A 17,704-nucleotide genomic window follows, 5' to 3' on the forward strand; every position below is an offset into this window, starting at 1 on the left:
ATATTCTGTCTCTCAAATGCAACATATTAAAGAGCAGTGCATTCCATTGTGCATAAGAGGGGGACAAAGAGGATTACAATCAAAAATGCCTTAATAAAGGAAGAAATCTTTTCCTCACCCTAGCCAGGCAGAATGGATAAATCCTCAAACAACAGGACAGGAGCTTGCCATGTCAAGAAGCAGTACAATCCTATTTATCTTTGATACCAGTTTCCCACAAAGGCCTATAGCTGGGGGAAAAGCCAAAACATAGTTCCTAAAGCCACTCTCTCTCCTCCACATTTGGGACAGGTTCTCACGGTTGAAAGATCCACTCAAAACAGGCACCATAGTGCCACACAGGCCCTCAGCAGTAATTTATCTTGGGTCTCTAGCAGCTGAACATTGGAAGCCACCATAGACAAACTGTCTATGGCAGCTCTTAAGATCTCAGCGGAAACGATGATATTCAACTTTAAGAACAGAGAGGAGATACAGGAGCATGCTATGGTTGATAAAGTGAAGTTACTCACCTGTAGCAGGAGTTCTTCAAGGACAACAGACCAAAGTATTCTCACAGCGGGGTAACATCATCCGACGAAGCCTGGTGCAAATTCCGAGATTAATGTAGAATTTTCTAGCAGCGTCCCATCATGCATGCGCTGGTGCCTTCCAACCGACACGAGAATGGGTCCCTCAATCATATAAAATAGCTAAAGAATACAACTCCAAGGGGAGGTGGGAGGATATGTGAGAATACTTGGCCTGCTGTTCTCGGAGAACACCTACTACAGATGAGTAACTTCATTTTCTTCAAGGACAAGCAGGCCAGATATATTCTCACAGCTGGGAATCCCTAGCTACCAGGCTCACCAAAAACAATGATAGGACAATAGGGACTCGAAAAGTTGCAGCCTCAAAGTCAATTAATGTGAAACTATTTATATACTAGTTGTGAAGGTGCAGCCTGAAGCCAAAGAAAACTGGGACTAGAGGGGTGGAGTTGGATTCTAGACACTGAACAAATTCTGCAGGACTGCCCGTCTGAATCGGCTGCCACGTCAGGTATCCCACTCAAGGCAGTAATGAGATGGAAGTGACCTCAAGTGGGCCGTGGCTCTGACATTATGAGCCTTCACATGACCCACTAGAGTCAGCCCAGTCTGGGCATAAGTAAAACAGATGCAATCTGCTAGCCAATTAGAAATTGTGCATTTGCCGATGGCTACCTCCTTCTGAGACAAAAAGTCTGTTCCAGATAGAAGGCTAAGGCTCGCTTGCAATCTAAGGTATGCAGTACACTTTTGCCAGAATGGGCATGTGGCTTTGGGAAAAATGTTGGTAGAACCATTGACTGATGAAACTCCGATACTACCTTAGGAAGGAACTAAGGGTGTGTGTGGAGAACTACTCTATTGTTGTGAAACTTAGTGTAAGGTGGATCAGCTATTAGGGCCTGAAGATCACTGACTTTGCAAGCTGAAGTGACTGCCACCAAAAACACAACTTTCCAGGTTGAATACTTCAGATGACAGGAGTCCAGTGTCTCAACAGGAGCTCTCATCAGCTGGGTGAGGACAACGGTTAAGATCCCATGACAGTTGGAAGTTTGACAGAGGGCTTTGATAATAGCAAACCTCATGAAGTGAACTAGAGGCTGTACAGGGATAGGCTTCCTCCTACAAGGTGATAAACACTAATTGCACTTGGATGAGCCCTTACAGATTTGGTTTCCAAACCAGACTCAGAAAAGGTGCAGGAGGTATTGAAGCAGTTTTTGTGTAGGGCTAGTGAAGAGATCTAAGGTCTTGCCCTCACACCAGATGGCAAACCTCCTCCACTTAAACGAGTAACACTTCTTAGTGGTGTCTTTTCTGGAAGCCTCAAGAAACGAGAGACTCCCTCCGGCAAATCTAAGGATTCGAATTATATGCTCTCAACATCGAAGCCGTGAGGACCAGAGATTGGAGGCTAGGATGCAGAAAGGAAACCTCATTCTGTGTGATATGGGTCAGAAAATATTCTAATCTCTACGGATCTTCAAAGGACAACTCCAGAAGGAGAGGAAACTAGATCTGCCTTGGCCAGTAAGAAGCAATTAGGATCACAGTTTCTTTGTCTTGCTTGAATTTCAGCAAAGTCTTCTCTAGGAGAGGTATTGGAGAACAGGCATATAGAAGACCCCCCCCCCCCTTCCGCAATGTAGGAGAAAGGCATCTGACGCTAGTCTGCTGTGTGATTTGAGCCTCGAACAGAACTAGTGAACTTTGCTGCAAAAAGATTCATTGAGAGGGTGCCCCACTCTCGGAAGATCTTGAGGTTATGCCCATATTGAAGATCACACGTGCAGTTGCACAACCTTGCTCATTCTGTCCGCCAGGCAGTTGTCTTTTCCTGCTAGGTATGTGGCTTAGGACCATTCCATGAAGGAGAGCCCACTGCCACATCCTTACTGCTTCCTGACACAAGGGATAGGATCCTGTGCCCCCCTGCTTGTTCACAGAGAACATTGCAACCTGGTTGTCCGTTTGAATAAGAATAATTTGGTTCTGTAATCGATCTGTAAAAGCCTTTAGAGCGTTCCAAATGGCCCTCAGCTTGAGGAGGTTGATATGGAGATCTGTTTCCTGAGCAGACCTAGTTCCTTGGGTGTGAAGCCCATCCACATAAGCATCCCTGGTTGGACGCATCCGTTGTTTGCATTTTCTGAGGTGGTGGAATTTGGAATGGTAGTGCCACAGAAATTTGTTCAAATTGTCCAACAGAGAAGGGCATGAGTCAACTCTGGAGGACTCTGGATTACATCTGCTAGATTACCAGCTGCCGTTACTTTCCACTGGACCTCTGTCAAAGGGAGACGTGCCATGTAGCCCATTAATCTCAACATTTGCTGAGCTGTGACCTGTGAGGCTAGTGTTATCAAGGTCTCTGCTCTCGCTTGGGGAAGAAAAGCCCGAGCCTGTGATATATTGAACAGGGCTCCTATGTACTCTAATCGCTAAACTGGGAGAAGGTGGGACCTGGGGTAGTTGATCACGAACCCTAATAGCTCCAACACTCAAATAGTTAGGCACATTAACTCTAGCTCTCTCCTGCAATGTGCTCTTGATAAGTAGATCATCCACATAGGGAACCACGTATACCCCCAGTCTGTGCAACATGATGGAACTACTGCTAGATACTTGTTGAATACCCTGGGAGCTCTCACGAAGCCAAATGGCAGAATGCAATACTGGTAGTGGTGTTTCCCTGTTTGGAATCTGAGATACTTTCTGTGACTGGGAAGTATCGAAATGTGGGTATAGCATAATGTGGATAGTCCAGAGAGCAAAGCCAATATTCTTCCTGAATCATGGGGAGAAGGGTGTCCAGGGAAATCATGAACTTTTCTTTGACCAGAAATTTGTTCAGGGCTCTTAGGTCTAGGATAGGACAAATCCCCCCTTTTTCTTGGGCACAAGGAAGTACCTGGAATAGAAACCCTTCCCTTCTTCCCCTGGTGGCATGGTTCGACCACATTGGCCTGTAGAAGGGCAGAGATTTCCTCTACAAATACCCACTTGCTCTCGGTGGGCAAACTGGTGGTATATAAGTACTTAAGTGTTGCCATACTGGGACAGACCGAAGGTCCTTCAAGCCGAGCATCCTGTTTCAAACAGTGGCCAATCCAGGTTACAAGTACCTGGCAAGATCCCAAAACAGTAAAATACATTGTATGCTTCTTATCCTAGAAATAGGCAGTGGATTTTAACTCGCTCTTAATAATAGCTTATGGACTTATCCTTTAGGAAGCTATCCAAACCTTTTTTTAAATTCCAGAGTTTAATTACATGTTGAGTGAAAAAATATATTTCTCTGATTTGTTTTAAATTTACTAGCTTCATTGCATGCCCCCTAGTCCTAGTATTTTTGGAAAGGTAAACAAGCAATTCATTTCTACCTGTTCCACTACACTCAGTATTTTATAGACCTCTATCATATTTCCCCCTCAGCCATCTGTTCTCTAACCTGAGGAGCCCTAGCCACTTTAGCCTTTCATCATAGGGAAGTCGTCCCATCCCCTTTATTATTTCCGTCACCCTTCTCTGTACCTTTTCCTATTCCACTATATCATTTTTGAGATGTGGTGATCAGAATTGCACACAGTATTCGAGGTGCAGTCGCACCATGGAGCGATCCAAAGGCATTATAACGTCCTCATTTTTGTTTTCCATTCGTTTCCTATTAATGCCTAACATTTTATTTGCTTTCTTAGCTGCCGCCACACACTGAGTAGAGAGTTTGAACGTATCATCAACGATGACACCTAGATCCGTTTCCTGGTCGGTGACTCAATGTGGAAGCTTGCATCACGTAACTATAGTTCGGGTTCCTCTTTCCCACATGTATCACTTTGCACTTGCTCACATTAAATGTCATCTGCCATTTGGATGCCCAGTCTCCCAATCTCATAAGGTTCTCTTGTAATTTTTCACAATCTTCTTGCGATTTAACAACTTTGAATAACTTTGTGTCGTCAGCAAATTGAATTACCTCACTATAGTTACTCCCATTTTTAGATCATTTATAAATATGTTAAAAAGCAGCAGTCCAAGCACAGACCCTGGGGAACCCCACTATCTACCCTTCTCCATTGACCATTTAACCCTGCTCTCTGTTTTCTATCTTACAACCAGTTTTTAATCCACAATAGAACACTACTTCCTATCCCATGACTCTCCAATTTCCTCTGGAATCTTTCATATGGTACTTTGTTAAATGCCTTTTGAAAATCCAGATACACAATATCAACCAGCTCACCTTTATCTACATGTTTGCTTACCCCTTCAAAGAAATGTAGTAGATTGGTGAGGTAAGATTTCCCTTCACTAAATCCATGTTGGCTTTGTCTCATTAATCCATGCTTTTGAATATGCTCTGTAATTTTGTTCTTTATAACAGTCTCTACCGTTTTGCCTAGCACTGACGTCAGGCTCACTGTTCTATAATTTCCTGGATCACTTCTGGAGCCTTGTTTTTTGTTTTTAAAGTCAGCGTTACATTGGCCACCCTCCAATATTCCGGTACCATGCTCAATTTTAAAGATAAATTACATATTACAACAATAGTTCTGCAAGTTCATTTTTCTATTCTATCAGTACTCTGAGATGAATTCCATCTGGTCCAGGCGAATTGCTACTCTTCAATTTGTCAAACAGCATCAATACATCTTCCAGGTTTATAGAGATTTCACTCATTTTCTCTGACTCGTCAGCTCTGAATACTATTTCTGGCACCGGTATCTCTCCCAAATATTCCTCGGTGAAGACCGAAGCAAAAAATTCATTTAATCTCTCTGCTATGGCTTTGTCTTCCCCGAGTGCCCCTTTTTCTCCTTGGTCATCTAGTGATCCAACTGATTCTTTTGCTGGCTTCTTGCTTTTAATATACCTACAAAAGCTTTTACTAGGTATTTTTGCCTCCAATGGAATCTTTTTTGTCAAAAGTCCCTCTTTGCCTTCCTTATCAGCGCTTTCCAACTGACTTGCCATTCCTTATGCTGTTTCTTATTATTTTTGGTCAGATCCTTCTTCCATGTACTGAAGGATTTTCTTTTAGCTCTAATAGCTTCCTTCACCTCACTTTTTAACCATGCTGGCTGTCACTTGGCCTTCTTCCCTCCTTTTTTAATACATGTAATATAACTGGCCTGGGCTTCCATGATAGTATTTTTGAACAGTATTCACATCTGACACTAATGCAGGGTGACCGAGATGGACTACCCAAAGAACCCACTGGTCAAAGGTTACAAAGGTGTCTGGGATAGTTACTTTGAGTGCAGCTATGCTCTCCTGTAGCCAGTCAAAAGCTCACCCCTTGCTTCGATTGGGGAGTCAGCTGGGACTTCTGAGACCAGAAATGGTGAGAATGCTGGGCTGGGGATTCTGGGCAGAGCGAGGAGGTGGAGGAAACCTATGCCTCAGAGTAGTATGGTCACCACCCATGCCCACTCCAAAACCTCCTAGATGAAGAGGAAGCAGTTGGAGGTTGTCAGTATGTTTCTTTTTGAGGTCACCTTGTTCCCAAAAAGACTGTCTCCTTGGCAAGATACATCCACCAACCTCTCATGAACTGCTGGTTCTAGGTTAGAGATACTTAGCCATTAGAGTCTATGCATCCCTACACCCATGGTGGAGAGCTTGGATGCAATATCAAAAGAAACGTATGCGTCCCTGGCCAGATATTTCCTACACTCCAGCTGCTTACTGGCCAACTGGTAAAGCTCTGCAGCCTGCTCCTGTGGCCATATTGGAATGGGTCCCTGCTCTTATATGAGATCCCTGCTTTGTCTGGGATGAGCGAGAGAGAGGAGACCTTATGCCTAGGACAGTAATAAATTTCCTTAACCCTCTACTCTGACATGTCCTAGAAGATGAGGAGGGTGGGCCAGAAGTTTTCTTCAAAGTATCACTGCACTGCTTGATGACAGAATCAGCTTCTTAAATTTTTATCTCCACAGAGACTGTCTCCAGGGCATGGGACGTCAGCATCTTTCCCTCTATATTGTACCTGAGATTTGACGCTCAAAGCCATATCCATAGCAGATACTCTCAATGTCATCTCGAAAATACAGGATGCTTTGCCCACTAGTGAAAGGAATTGCCTGGCTTTCCCCTTTGGGAGACAGTCCGCAAACCCCTGCATTTTGCTCACAGTGTTTTGCACATACATGCCAATAATGAGCTAGTAAGAAGGTATGCAAGAAGTAAGCATAGCATTTTGAAAAAATGTCTTCCAAAAGATTCAATATCCTAATCTCCCTCCCTAGGGTACCAAAGTGTGCGACCTGGAGCTCTTAGCCCTTTTGAGTGGGGATTTGACCAGCATGGAACAGTAAGGAAGCTGCTGCTTCTCAATCCCGGAACCTTCTGAACTCTGTGCATCAAGTCAAACCATTCTTAATAATAGAATGTATAGAATAGTGTGTGTGTTTGGGGGGGGGGGGGGGGGGGGGGGGGGGGAGAGTCTCCAAAATTCTCATTTATATTTCCTTGAGGATTCTGTGAATGGGTACTGTCACAGCTTCCTTGGTTGGATCGAGGAATTGGAGGATGTTCAGTGTTTCTGCCCTGGGTTCCTTCTCCATATCTAACTTAAATGGAACAGCCTCCAATATCTATATGTATAAAAGGCACCTCCAACGTTCCAATGAAGCCTCAAGTCGGAAACTTGAGGCGCCCGAGATATCCGGTTTGGCCTGCAGTCAGTGTAGCTCCGCCCTCGCGTCAAAACACGATGACGCACAGGGCAGGACGGGCCTGCAGTCAGTGTAACTCTGCCCTCGCGTCAAAACGCGATGACGTAGAGGGCGGGGCAGGGAACGCCAAGGTTGCCCAGATGGGCGGTTTTCCCGCCCAATTGGGCGGCTTTCCGCGACCCGCTGCGGGAATTTTTCAACTGCTGCAGGTCGCGGTTTTTTGGGCGGCTTCGCGTTCGGTTGGGCAGATTTTGTTTTGTTCTTCGGCTGTGGTTTTCGCGGCGCGGGGGCGTGGTTAATGGCGTAGGGGGTGGAGCTGGTGACGAAGGGTGGAGCTGGTGACGTAGGGGGTGGAGCTGTGAACGTTGGGGGCGGGGGTATGCGATTTTGGACGGGTTTACAACTGGTTTGGGGTGGGAAAAGTTATTTAAATCTGGCAACCCTGCACAACGCACGAGTTCCACAGATTCAGTGACAGCAGCGGGGAGTCCCACACATTCAGTGACAGCAGCGGGGACAGCGCTGCGAACTTTAATCACAAACTCGCAACCAAGTGACTGAGGGACGGAGAGGGGGTGTAGAACTCGGAAGGGAAGGACGGAGGGAGGGGTCTGGAACTTGGAAGGGAGGGAGGGAAGGAGGATGGTGGCCAGGAAATTACCTTGCTAGCGCCCGTTTCATTTTTTTCCGAACCGGGCATTCCTTACTAGTTTTCCTAATAAAATCAATGAAGGACAATTCCTTTCACGTGGTGGTGATGGGTCTGATGACAAGCAAGTTGAACCCTCCTCTTCAGAGGGTACCTCTGGCTCATAGTTAGCATCCCAGGAGGGCTTTAAGCCATAAAATTGAAGAAGGCTGGGGGGCTTCTTGTCTCAATCTCTGCACATCAGTGAATGAGAGCACAGATACACCAACATGAAAATTCCTTTCCTGACATTCTTGAAATAGTGGCATGGCAGACACTGATCCTGAAGCTCTCTGAGGTCTTAGTGTTGATGTCTCTCTTACAAGCAGTGCATGGGTTTCAAAGACTGGCTAGATGCCTTGATGCACCAATATCAATGGTGTCAAAGCCACAATGTCACGTTGAGCAAAGAATTGCTTTATCCACTGAAACCTTCATGAGCTGTTCCTTGAAGGCTACCATTTACAAACAGTGCTAGAGGTACAGTGATCATGTCCTCCTGAGTCACTTGGGGAGTATCAGATGCCTGGTTTTGGATTCTTGGAGGCTGTGTTCCATTTAGTACAGCAGAAGATGAGTGTCCTCATGGCAGGGGAGCTTTGAGGATACCAGTGATCTTGATGAATCAATATCATCCTCTGATGAAGTGCGATATAGATGCACCCCAGCCTTTGACAACAGCTTGACGTTTGTAAAGATAAGGACAATTTCTTCCTCTTCAGGTGGGAATTAGAGATGTCTACTCCTAATTGTTTCATTGATTGAAGGTGATGGATGCACTCTTGATGTCAATGTACCCAGCATCTGATGCAGGTCATGGACCCATGGAAACAGATTACTCTGATGTTGATGGGCCAGACAGAGGCACTACAAATTTGTTTGCACTGTTTCTCAATACTGAAGACCTTTTTGACATCTGTGAATACAAATTATGTTGTGATGGCTTGTGGTTGATCTCAAGACGCTGCAAGCACCAACTGAGTATCTATAATACATATGGTCTTGCCATACCAAGTACATCTTTTTAAGGTAGCATGGAAACTTTTTTTTTAATGGGACATATTACCAAACAATGCAACTACAGCAAAATCAAATGACTCAATTTTGAAAATGCATCCAACTGGGAAGCCCAGGGCCTTCCACCGAAGCCTGTATTGGGTGTAAATAAAGGACTCAAAGAAAATATCCAAAAAGAAAATAAAAAAGCATGTGGAAAAACAAAGCCTCAGGAAGTCCTGAACAACAGCCTCAGGCAGGAAGTGGCATGCATGTGTGGTGAGGTTTCAAAAGCTTCTACAGTAATTGACACTGGAGTAGCACTCCTGTGTCGGGTGCCATCAGTGACATCATCCATGCTGTGACGGCTTCCTATCCTGCTTGTTCTTGGAGTCTACAGTATACATAATATGCACCCATCAGTGCTGAACTTACCGTAGCTGAACCTGTGCCTTGTGTGGGCCTTTACTGGCTAATTCCATAGAGATGTGCTCAAGCTCTGACTGTGTCAGACTTAGAGTGGAGAAATTATCATCCACCATTGTCCAGTCCCCATCTACCATAGAGCTTGTTTCAGTCAGATCAGTTGCTGAACCAATGCTACATTCGTCACCTAAGCCAGAAGGAAATGAAACAATACTCTCATTTAAAATCAGCAGCAGCTGTCAGTTTGAACACTAAAAACCTGAGCAAAAAGCTTCAGTACAACAGAAGTGTGCTTGGGACATACTCCAACAGATTGGATGGCACAGTCCATCAGCAAAGAAATTATGGGAGCAAACTGGGAGCGTATCAGAGGATGTTGCAGGGGTTGTCCTTGCTCTGACCCGCTCCATTCCTGAAACCATTCTTCTTTCACCCCACACCTATTAAATGAGCACCTTTTACCATGTAAAATATTGAAAAAAAAAAAAAAAGACAAAAAAAACTCCCTGAATACATTTTTGATTAGATATTGGCTCTTTTCCCCACAATTCTTCTTGACAATTGGAAGGTATTAACCCCACCATTTCATGCAGAACAACAAGCAGTATCCTCTCTGAAACCTGGTTTCTAGGCATAAGAATTCCTACTTTTGCTACTCTCCGTGAAAGCAGTTCTCCAAGGCTAGGAAAAAAGTCTCAGGTTGGGCTGCAACACGGGTATAAGGATAACATAAGATTATAAACTTTCCACAGCTTCTCATTCCAGGCTAAACCACAAGGCTCTGTATAAAAACACCTGACAAATGTCATCCCAGTTCACTCCTCACTTTTCTGTAACTGAACTCTCATCACTGATGCTTAAATGTGCAGAGAACTTTACTCCTAAAAATCACACATCTATAAAGGGATCTTTTCTGTTCATGAACTGTGCATCACCACGGCATCTTTATGACATCACTTGGAAAATCAGGGATATAGAGAAGTGCTGACAAAGCGGCATTTCAATTATAGCTGAAGGAAAAACATAGCGCTGCTTCACAGGACTGATGTGCAGATGATCAAAAGCCCCTCGCTGTTCCAAACAGCACTCTAAAAATATCGCTGGAACAGTGCAGTACTTTACCGCCCCTATGATCAGAGATAATAGCATGCAAATTTAGGCATGCTATTCTCTCTGATCATAGGGTAAAAGTGTAGAAGGATTGTGCCTGAGCATGCACTCGGGCACAATCCTCTTGCACTTGTTTGACAGGTCTAGGCTGTCAAAAGCCAAGACCTGTCAAACACAGGGGCTGGAGATCCATGGGACCACCAGACCCCAAGTACCCCCACCCCAAGCCAAGCGACATGGGGGCTGGAAGTCCAACGGACTTCCAGTCCCCCTGACCCCCCAGCTCCCCTCCCCAGCGTCCCCTCGAATAGAGCCCTAGTGGTCCAGTGGGCCGCAAGTCAATCCCCTCCTGACCTGGTGGTCTAGCAGCCCTTTCCCGCCCCCTATCTTTGTTGGAGGAGGGAAGTGGGCCTCCCCTCCTCTTTCATCCGCGCTGTTTCGAAAATGGCAGTGTCCAGCCCTGTCCAATGCATCCATATAAGGGAGTCGATGGAAGAGGAGGGAGGCCACCTCCCTCCTCCAATGAAGGCAGGGGGGTGGGGAAGGGCCGCCTAGATCACCAAGTCGGGGGGGGGGGGGGGGGGATTGACTAGCAGTCCACTGGGCCACCAGGGCTCCATTCATGTGAGGGGATGCCGAGGGGGGTAGGGGGGCTGGAGACCCATCGGATCTCCAGCACCCCGCCTAACCTGTCGGGGAGGCTGCTACATTGGGGGGAATGGGGGCGTGCTAGCATGAAAAACGCATGCTGGACAGGGTTCACCATTCCCCCCCAATGGTCTGCAAACCCTAACACCAGCTTGGAGCTGGCGTAGGGTTTACCGCAGTCAGTGTGTCAATGTTTGGTGCGCTGGTCACTGATCATTGGGGAGGAATAGGTTTACCATGCATTTACAAGCTACTTGTGCTAACAGCCCTGTTTTGCATGGATTTGCATGCTAGTTGCATTCAGAGCCGGCAAGTGTGTTATTTCACGTGCTCGGGGGCTCTGGATCATGGGGCGGTAGCAAACACAGGCGCTAGTATGGCGCTAACAGCCTCTAGTGCCTGCATTTGCTTCTGATCATCGGCCCATGAGTTATATGTAGTATGTTTTTCTAAAAAATGTTAGCCACCTTCCAAAATATTTTTTTTCTAACACAACAACCATCTTATCAAAACAAGTTTAAAAACTGTACCTTTATTTGACAATGGTGAAAGAAAAGCATCTTGTGTGTGAGGTCCATGGGATGACATGGTATCCATCTCTCTCTGGGTGGAGCCAAGACTACCGAACCAACTGTGACTTCGAGGGGCACTGGAAATCCCAGTATCTATATCCATGTTTAGAAAACTATCAGCAGACTGGGATTTTAGTAACTGCTCTTCAATAGCTAGAAGATTCATGGAAATAATGGAAAAATCTACAATAAAAAGGCTATTCAAACAGTTCAATCATATCCCCAACAAAGAAACAAACTGGCTTTAATGTCACCTATAATTTCACTATTGGATCAATATGCAAAAAGATTTATTCAGTCCCTAGCAACCACATAATCAGTTACATGTATATTCTGGAAAATTATACATAGTACAGGCTGAATATTTGCCTGACTAGCCCTATACTCGCCACATAACTTCAGGAGAGGAAGGACTTAGCTAGAAAGTGAATAAAGTTATCCATATTCAGCTTGTGCATTTACTTTACTTTAGGCCTGATGAATATCACCACTGTATGGATAAAGGTCATCAGTCAACAACAAATACAGACATTCTATATCACCGACTACTGTATAGCGGCACTGTATATGATTTCTTTTTTTTTTTAACAAGCATAGTCAGTTTAAAAAAAATACTGATCACTGGTTTTAAAACTTGATTTGTATAGGTCTTAGAAATATGAAGGAGTTCAATTTAAAACTATTTTTGATTCAAGATAATTCCAATCGTCCTATATTTCTGAGATAGCCAACTTATACTTAAGTCTCATATCTACACTAACTCCTGAGTCTAGAACTGCTAAATGTTTTACCACTGCTTTACCAGTTGTTACAAAGCAAATTTAAGCAAAGTATAAGTTAATTATTATCAAAGCTTCTGATCTGAATAATACAATCAAAACTCACAATAAAGCTACGTTAAACTAGATTCCTCAAAATAACGACCTGCTTCTTGGTTCTTTTGCTTATTATTCCTCCTTTTTAAAAATAAACTTTGTATTTGACAAAATACAGACAACTATCCACTTCTTAGGCATAAAACTGTATTATTCCAAAAGGATAACCAGGTATAATAGTCTCTGCCATCAGTATGATTTTTGATTGAAGCAACGGTGTGAGTCCACAATCTTTCTGTAGTTATCTTAGGTATTTGTTTCCATTGCAAAGCAATCACATCTCTCACTGTATGTACTAGAGGAATAACAAAATTTTACCACTGCCCTAAGCCCTAGCAAAGAGAACCTGATAAAAAGGAGATGTTGGTATCCTTATACTCAGTGTACATGAATGTAAACTCACCTTGAGCTACTACTGAAAAAGGTGTGAGAAAAATCCAAATAAATTATTCTCTTTATGTTGTCATTACTTAATGCCAAGAATTCCTGGCTTAGTCAGGTTTGGTTTATTTTTGAACCACTATTTCATTTCTAATATTGTCATAGTTCTCATACTGCAACCGGCTCACTTTTATCCACGTTAGGGTGGTGAACTTTGGTCCTGAGGAACTGAGTTCGATTCCCGGCACAGGCAGCTCCTTGTGGGCACAGGCAGCTCCTTGTGACTCTGGGCAAGTCACTTAACCCTCCACTGCCCCATGTAAGCCGCATTGAGCCTGCCATGAGTGGGAAAGCGCGGGGTACAAATGTAACAAAAAAATAAAATAAAATAAAAAAATACATGTTATGATTACACTGTTTGCTGTGTAAAATATTTCCTAAATACATTTCTCCGGTGCTAACACTACAGCTGTGCTTTACGTGTTATCGACTTGATACCTACACATGCAGCTTTGATAAGGACTAGTACAATAATTCTTCAGTTTAGACCTCCTTCCAAGATGGGGGTAGATGAAGAGGAAGAAATAAAAAAAAAAAAAAGTCCCTAAACCAACTCCAAGATTCTGTTGAGAATGAAATATGAATCCAAACCATAAAAGTAAGAACAGATCACTTTGTCTCTAACTGCTAAATGAATTATCCACATCCAAGAATGTGCCAGACATATTTCATAGAAAAAAACATACTGATTAATTTTCTTTTAACAAAACTAGTAACTTATAGATATCTATCAATCATTCACCAGTGAAGCCTACTGTGCAGATATGTGTTTTCAATTCAGTTTCCCAAGGAAATGAGAACAGATCATGTGCACATATAAAGTAATTATATAAGGAGGGCGCTAACATTTAGGCATCAAGAACATACATAAATGACCAGAATACTGGCATATACAGTGGGGGAAATAAGTATTTGATCCCTTGCTGATTTTGTAAGTTTGCCCACTGACAAAGACATGAGCAGCCCATAATTGAAGGGTAGGTTGTTGGTAACAGTGAGAGATAGCACATCACAAATTAAATCCGGAAAATCACATTGTGGAAAGTATATGAATTTATTTGCATTCTGCAGAGGGAAATAAGTATTTGATCCCTCTGGCAAACAAGACCTAATACTTGGTGGCAAAACCCTTGTTGGCAAGCACAGCGGTCAGACGTCTTCTGTAGTTGATGATGAGGTTTGCACACATGTCAGGAGGAATTTTGGTCCACTCCTCTTTGCAGATCATCTCTAAATCATTAAGAGTTCTGGGCTGTCGCTTGGCAACTCGCAGCTTCAGCTCCCTCCATAAGTTTTCAATGGGATTAAGGTCTGGTGACTGGCTAGGCCACTCCATGACCCTAATGTGCTTCTTCCTGAGCCACTCCTTTGTTGCCTTGGCTGTATGTTTTGGGTCATTGTCGTGCTGGAAGACCCAGCCACGACCCATTTTTAAGGCCCTGGCGGAGGGAAGGAGGTTGTCACTCAGAATTGTACGGTACATGGCCCCATCCATTCTCCCATTGATGCGGTGAAGTAGTCCTGTGCCCTTAGCAGAGAAACACCCCCAAAACATAACATTTCCACCTCCATGCTTGACAGTGGGGACGGTGTTCTTTGGGTCATAGGCAGCATTTCTCTTCCTCCAAACACGGCGAGTTGAGTTCATGCCAAAGAGCTCAATTTTTGTCTCATCTGACCACAGCACCTTCTCCCAATCACTCTCGGCATCATCCAGGTGTTCACTGGCAAACTTCAGACGGGCCGTCACATGTGCCTTCCGGAGCAGGGGGACCTTGCGGGCACTGCAGGATTGCAATCCGTTATGTCGTAATGTGTTACCAATGGTTTTCGTGGTGACAGTGGTCCCAGCTGCCTTGAGATCATTGACAAGTTCCCCCCTTGTAGTTGTAGGCTGATTTCTAACCTTCCTCATGATCAAGGATACCCCACGAGGTGAGATTTTGCGTGGAGCCCCAGATCTTTGTCGATTGACAGTCATTTTGTACTTCTTCCATTTTCTTACTATGGCACCAACAGTTTCTCCTTCTCGCCCAGCGTCTTACTGATGGTTTTGTAGCCCATTCCAGCCTTGTGCAGGTGTATGATCTTGTCCCTGACATCCTTAGACAGCTCCTTGCTCTTGGCCATTTTGTAGAGGTTAGAGTCTGACTGATTCACTGAGTCTGTGGACAGGTGTCTTTCATACAGGTGACCATTGCCGACAGCTGTCTGTCATGCAGGTAACGAGTTGATTTGGAGCATCTACCTGGTCTGTAGGGGCCAGATCTCTTACTGGTTGGTGGGGGATCAATACTTATTTCCCTCTGCAGAATGCAAATAAATTCATATACTTTCCACAATGTGATTTTCCGGATTTAATTTGTGATGTGCTATCTCTCACTGTTACCAATAACCTACCCTTCAATTATGGGCTGCTCATGTCTTTGTCAGTGGGCAAACTTACAAAATCAGCAAGGGATCAAATACTTATTTCCCCCACTGTATGCATGTATGTGTGCACACATGCATGTCAATATTCCTGCTACGCCCTAATCTATAAAATGGCGCTTGTGATAGCATGCAATTTGAAGGTGGGTAGAGTGCACAATTACACATGTAAATCATAGAATACTATAATTTACATGCATTGTTTAGCAATCTAAGTGAGAGCACTTGTACCAGCTCTATGGCTGCCATAAGTGGCACGCCTAAAATATAAGCGTATTTTTGGACATGCTAGCTAGATATATAGGTTTTTGCAACCTATGTTGATGCCTAGTACAGAATAGCTCCAAAAGATACTATGTTATAATATATAGAGAGAGAGAATGATGCCTTTTCATTTAATTTTTGTATTTATTTTCTCTGACATTAAGCCACATTTTAAAACGTATCTTGTAAAAACCTTTACATGGAATTGAATATAATGAGATCTGCATAACATACATACACAAATTGTTATGCAGACATACCTTCATTTTCTTTACATTTTAAAAATCAATGCCTGAAATGTATGTGTGCGAAACGTAATTAGAGAAAATACAAAAAATAAAATCAAACCACCACGTATGGTTTGCAATTAGTGAAATGCACTTAAACAATTATGTACTCATGAAACAAGAGCTGACAGCACTTCAGCTATGTAAACCACACAGTAATGCTTTCTACAACCCATCTGCAATTCTAAGCAACATTATACATCAAATTGTATTTTTATTGGGCCATAACAGCAAGAAAACTTTTTTTGTTTGTTACATTTGTACCCCCGCGCTTCTCACTCATGGCAGGCTCAATGCGGCTTACATGGGGCAATGGAGGGTTAAGTGACTTGACCAGAATCACAAGGAGCTGCCTGTGCCTGAAGTGGGAATTGAACTCAGTTCCCCAGGACCAAAGTCCACCACCCTAACCACTAGGCCACTCCTCCACAGTAACACAAAGTTGCTAGGGGTTAGTAACATAGAGGAGCTGTCCTCAATGGCACAGCCAGGACAAACTTTTTTAGTGAGGTCTGAAGTTAACATGGGTGAGCACTCAGCAGTACCAACATTGACACTATCTACAGTTCTCCTCTCGTTGGCTTGTACCGCTGCTGCTGCTGATTTGATGGACCTGACTCCAAAGGAGGAAGAGCTCACCGTGGCCAGCTGTGGCTGTGCTCTTGGTTGCCCTTTTTTTTTTTTTTTTACTGTGTGAAATTTTCTCTTTTCATGTTCTATGACTATTTCCCACAATGCAGAAAAACCTGTAACTAGAACACATGCATGCTGGGCAACTAACTCATGATTAAAAAAATAGTACACCGATTCATTTTTCATGGTATTTTGCCTCCAATAGTTTATGAATGAGAAGAACTAATAAGATAGAATACAAAGATCCCGATTGATTCTTTCAGGACCAGACATCAGATAGAACCAGTCCTTAATTCAGAATATTATTTCAAATTCTGCAATTGTAATCTATTTTTTATTGCACAGCAACTGTGAAAAAAAGGTAAACAGAACTGATCTGAAAGTCGAGGCACAGTCACAGTGTCAGTTTGAATGCAACAATATAAGATGAACATCACAGATAACGGCTGGAAGGAGGGCTGAATTTGATCAAGAACTGGAAATGTTTTTCTTCTGAAGAGTTAATATTAAAAATGAGATATGTCCTTGTAATGTACATGTGAGCAATAATTTCTGAACCTTTCTTATTTAAAATGTTCCTGATTTGGTGTTTCTCAATAAACCTGTAACTCCAATTCTCCATGGACAGCAAGATAAAATTAGTCATACATGGTAGTTGACATCATTTGACTGCATTGAGGACAGAATATTTACTAGAAAAAGCTACTCATGTGTAGCCTGTACCACAAGGCATACCACATGCCCCCTCAGTCATATACTTAACATGGGCTTGATTTCTCCCCCTTTCACTTTGATTATCAAAGTGGGTTACAATCCACTGAAACTGAAAACAATTTTTTGTATAGCTTTTAAGTGCTTATTTAATGTTTTACTCTACTATTCTTTTTTTTTTTTTTAATTTTATGTGTGTTTAAGTTGTAACATGGTTTGTGATAGGCAGCATATAAATGTATTAACTGAATAAATGAATCCATCGATATAGCATCAGTATTCCAATGACAAAGTAGTTCGTATGAATGCAAAAACCATTTCGAAGCCCCCAAAGTCTTTTATGTATACTAAAATCAGATAATGTAACTATGAATAGTAGACCAACATTTAATACATCTCATAATGAA

General features: G+C 43.2%; 1 protein-coding gene across 3 annotated transcripts in view; it reads right to left on the minus strand.

The window, feature by feature from the left end:
- RIC1 (RIC1 homolog, RAB6A GEF complex partner 1) overlaps positions 1-17,704 on the minus strand; it is a 195,493-nt gene that overhangs the window by 5,151 nt on the left and 172,638 nt on the right. For all 3 annotated transcript variants that reach the window (XM_030193794.1, XM_030193795.1, XM_030193792.1), the window contains 2 exons: positions 11,615-11,809; positions 9,336-9,513 (listed from right to left, as the gene is read on the minus strand). In XM_030193794.1, coding sequence (XP_030049654.1) covers positions 9,336-9,513; positions 11,615-11,809 — 373 coding nt within the window. The remainder of the gene's footprint in view (positions 1-9,335; positions 9,514-11,614; positions 11,810-17,704) is intronic.

This window comes from Microcaecilia unicolor, chromosome 2 (assembly GCF_901765095.1).
Source record: "Microcaecilia unicolor chromosome 2, aMicUni1.1, whole genome shotgun sequence".
In the NCBI taxonomy this organism is placed as follows: domain Eukaryota; kingdom Metazoa; phylum Chordata; class Amphibia; order Gymnophiona; family Siphonopidae; genus Microcaecilia; species Microcaecilia unicolor.